This window comes from Mizuhopecten yessoensis, unplaced genomic scaffold, assembly GCF_002113885.1.
Source record: "Mizuhopecten yessoensis strain PY_sf001 unplaced genomic scaffold, ASM211388v2 scaffold10917, whole genome shotgun sequence".
In the NCBI taxonomy this organism is placed as follows: Eukaryota; Metazoa; Mollusca; class Bivalvia; order Pectinida; family Pectinidae; genus Mizuhopecten; species Mizuhopecten yessoensis.
Window position 1 is genome coordinate 1047207 of NW_018408786.1, and position 4696 is coordinate 1051902.

Genomic DNA, 4696 nt, shown 5'->3' on the forward strand with positions numbered 1-4696 from the left:
CGGAGCTCAATTATCAATCTTGTATAAGTGTATTTTCCAAATTGAATATTTGCTCTAGATTCGTGTATTCGGTATTATTGAATACAATCTAGTATATATACATGATCATGTTGGACCAGCCACCATCCCCTGGGGCGCTTATAATAACATGTAACCGATATACCGACCAGGTGTGAAGCACCTCATAAATATTACCTAGAATACCGTAGTTATTCTCATAAAAACCAAGCCTTCAGGTAAATTGTGTGATAACTGATTTGTAGATACCGCGGCACCTTCCCTAAACATTTAAATAGCACTTACTTCGTGAATGAGAAAATACGTAACCCTTAACTAAACCTAGATAAATAGAAAAGGGTGCTAACATTCGATATCAATATGTTCACGTAAAGAATAAGACATAGTTTGATTTTAGTGAAATAATCTGAGATTAAGTAAACCAACCCCCTCTTCAATCATCCCTCCCAATCCCTCACCCCCAATCCCTCACTCCAACTCCCTCACCCTCAAAAATAATCTCACTTTTTACAGCAAATATAGTTCTAATTCCTAGAAGAATATGATGGCTGTATTCTATAACAGAAAAGTATGTGTGCAAGAGGGTGACACTCTTGTTTTCCGTTTTTGTGTTAATGTGTTTATATAGTTTATATATAACCATCGATAAATTTTGTTTCATAAACGTGAACACAAAAGGTCAAGTATGTTGAATTAATTTTATGATACAATATCTGCATTTATTCAATAACAGTCCCGTTTTGTGAAATGTGGTTTTGATTTTTGAAATGCACATCCTTATGAGGATAACAAATGCATGACATACAAAATAAATGGAGCGATGACACCCCCCTGCATAACTCGGGACATCGATTGTTATGATGATAAAATACTAAGGATTTCTTGGGATTATTGATTCATTTCTGTTACCTATTTATTTAGTTTTTGTGAAAACGTTTGTGTAATTATGACACACATGAACTAGATAACATTTACCAGCGCCTCAGTAGTTTGATATTCCTAAAAAGTAATGCGTTGAATGTATTTACATTGAAAAAAATGTCTCGTAGCTAACTGTTTCAGCCATATTAAATTTTGTATGTTTATCAACCTCAAAATCATTTCCTTTTCAGTTCAGACATTTTTTTTTGTCACAGGTCCAATTCGCTAATGGAGAAATAAAATATCACAAAAATCAATTTAGGTTTTTCTTATTATTAGTTTGATCAGACAAGATCAGTTGTTACATGATCCGGCTTTTAATGTCTATCGACTGAGAAGTCAAATGTAGGCCAAATGGGAAAATGACATTTTTATTGTCGTTAAAATATGAGAAACTGTTTATATTTACAAATAAATCATACATACTGAACAAAGTCAGTGGACAAAAAAATCGTTAAAAACATGAATCGCGTCTCTTTAATAAAACACCCTTATCATTAAATATTGTCAGTCTGGAACACTCATTTTTTTTAATATAAAATACTCAAGTATTTTTACTGACAGTTCCTATTCCATGAATTATGATCGATATCCTTCAAAAGTTTCAAGACAAATGGGAATTTATGCGTTTGGTCTGGCTGTCGTTCATTAAAAACAAAATTAATGTTAATCTAGAATAGATATATTTTTAATTATATATATATATTTTGAAGTTAAAAACCATTACATATATGTCTCGTTGACTTGCTAAATCCTCCAAATCATTACAATATAAAACTGAAGTGACTTTTCGTTGACTAGACTATTCGTCACCGCTGGTTGTATGGTCGTCAGCGAGCAGGCTTTTTCTCCTCAGCCATTAGGTCCATGATGATCTCCAAGACGAGAAAGAAGAGATTGGCGGCCACTTTTAGCACACTGTTATTAGTATTTGTGTCATCTTGACCACTGGTCAGCCCCACGCGACACATGAGCAGGAAGGACAGTGCGATGACGTATGATGGGACCTTCATTCCGTATAATTGTCCTGAAAAATGTACGTAAATTATAGAATTGCTGTCTTGCTTTGGTCGATTTCATGGTGTGGTGAATTGAGTTGGTCTTGAAACAAACTTAATGAACTGCGAAACAGTTCATGTTGAATTGGTTTCAAGATCAACTCAATTCATCACCCCATGAACACGACTAAAGCAAGATTCAATCCTTAAATGAACACAAGCTGTTTTCAAGTTTAGAAATCATTAAATTACTGATTATACAGCATAAAAATTGGTTAAATACTATAGACGGGAACCAGAGGAAGTTACCAGTTAGCGATTGGTCTAAATTGTTACTCGTCTTAAGATATTTTAGTTATACAATTTTGTAAACATTAATCTATATTATGATTTAGTCAGTGAAACAATTCGACAACCACCATAAAAAGACGTATTTCCAATCACAAATGACGCGTGTACCTATTACTTGATCAGAAATAGCGTCCGTAGGAAGTCGTAGTGTTATGCAATCAATTAATATCTAAATTACAAATATATAATTTTACCGCATACTTACCGTTTTCCCTCTGTGAAAATATTGAACAGGTATGGAAGTAGGAAGTAAAAATGCTAAATATGACACATACACTGGCCGGTTGTCCTTAGCCCTACTTCCTGAACTGACCAGCACGTACCCCGCGGTCAAGCTGTGTCTGTACACGGGGTCGTCTTATACTTATATTGCCGTTATAGTGTCAAAAAACCCTGAGTTAAAATTCTACTATCTACTTATAATACTGTCACCGCACTAAGTGACATTGTTTACAAAAGATTATCTGTCAAGACAGCAAAACGTAAGATATTAAGGTTGTTGAAATAAAAAATCAATAGTTTTTTTTTGTTTTTTTTTAATTGTATACTTTGTGCTTTAAATGTGAAATGAAATCCTTTTTTGTATTTCATATATCAGTGTTTTGTTTTGATGAAGCAAAATAAGCACACATGGAGTTTAAAACAACATATACGGAGAAGTTTTGTCTTTAAATTTTCAGACAAAATAGTTCCATTAAAAATCGGCAGTTCGCAATTTACGTGAACCAATCGATTGTAACATTCAACAGCCATTGTTTTGACGACATTTAAGAAGGACTAGTATTCTCAAGCTTTGTACATCAGTTTTCTTCTGTCCAATGGGATAGAATACAAGAGGCCCAAGGGCCTTAGCGGTCACCTGAATTATATATCATAGGTATACTGGTAGCTCATTTTTTTTTGAGATGTGACGTGGAAATCAGCATGTAAACTAAGTACAATACAATACTTGCCATGTCATCAAAGGATAAGAATTTTAAAATATTGGTTAATTTTTCCCTTTTCGGCCCCGCCCTAGCCCCTGGGGATAGGCCAGGAATACCAGTTTTACAATGTAATACCAACATCCACTAATGATGATTTTAACCAAGTTTGAATAATTTTCTGCTGAAAATGGATAAAACATACCGAAAAGTGTTATTTTCCTATATAAACTAACTTTACCCCCTCCCAAGGGAGAAGGGATGGCCCAGGGGTCCTGAAATTGACAATTTCAATAAAGCTCCTGATGATCTTTCTATCCAAGCACTTAAATTGACTGTAGTACCTCCGAGTCTGGAGAAGAACAAACTTTGAAATATTGGTCAATATTCCCGGTGGTGCCCCGCTCTGGCCCCTAGGGTTGGGTAGGAACCCAATTTTATAACCATTGAAAAAAAAAATCTTCCTCCAAGGATGATTCTCACCAAGTAACAATAATTTCTTACAGAAAATTGTCAAAATATACACAAATGTGTTATTTCCCTATATAAACTATAGTAAACTTTTCCCCCCTCCCCAAGGGAGAACGGATAGCTCGGGGGTCCTGAAATCGACAATTTCAATAAAGCTTATGGTGATCTTTCCATCCATGCACAGAAATTGACTGTAGTAACTCCGAGTCTGGAGAAGAAGATTTTTGAAATATTGGTTAATTTTCCCTTTGAGGCCCCGCCCTGGTACCTGGGGTTGGGGTAGAAAATGTAAAACGTTAACGCACGACGGACGACGACGGACGGAAAACGATCAGAATAGTTCACTTGAGCAAAGCTCAGGTGACCTAATAAAATCTTTCCCCGCCTTGAGGGTAATATAGAACATTCAACCCTGGGGTTTAGAATATTGAATAGCTAGTCCAAGTCTTTGCCGAGGGCCAGACATTTAAGAATATTTGCACGAGTTTTAAGATTTTCAGATGAATGAAACACGAGCATTAATTGTATTGTTTTTCAAAAAATCCATTGAGATATCATCCGTGATATCCTATTGTTGGCGTAAGGTCATATCTATTATATGACTGGGGAAAGTAGAAAAAATCTCTCCTTAACGAAAGTGGTAATTTCTGTCTTACAGGATGAAAGCAGTGACTTGTGGAGAAATGGAGAAAACATATAAAACAGACATATAAAACAGATGGTCAGTAAATCTAACAGGTATAAATATTCGAAAAATTGAATCCAAAAGAATCATCCGAGAGAAACATGGTGGCAATACCGTACAACTTAAACTGAAAGTATTGGCTTGAACAACTGGAGCATCCATATGATAGTCATTCGAATATAACCTTAGATAATACATGTCGACTGCTGTCAGACAAACTTACAACACAAGATTTCGAGAGATGAAGTTTGCAGGGTCGAATAAAACTTGTTCAACCTTGTTGGTTTTCTCTGTGTAGTCCGGTTACATCCCGGCATTTAGACCCCCCC

At 35.4% G+C, this 4696-nt stretch overlaps 1 protein-coding gene across 1 annotated transcript in view; it reads right to left on the reverse strand.

Annotated features, from left to right (window-relative positions):
* Nucleotides 1-1426: 1426 nt before the first annotated feature.
* Nucleotides 1427-4696, reverse strand: part of LOC110463581 — a 12154-nt gene continuing 8884 nt past the window's right edge. The window contains exon 4 of the mRNA XM_021518296.1: nt 1427-1966. Coding sequence (XP_021373971.1) covers nt 1876-1966 — 91 coding nt within the window. The 3' untranslated portion in view covers nt 1427-1875. The remainder of the gene's footprint in view (nt 1967-4696) is intronic.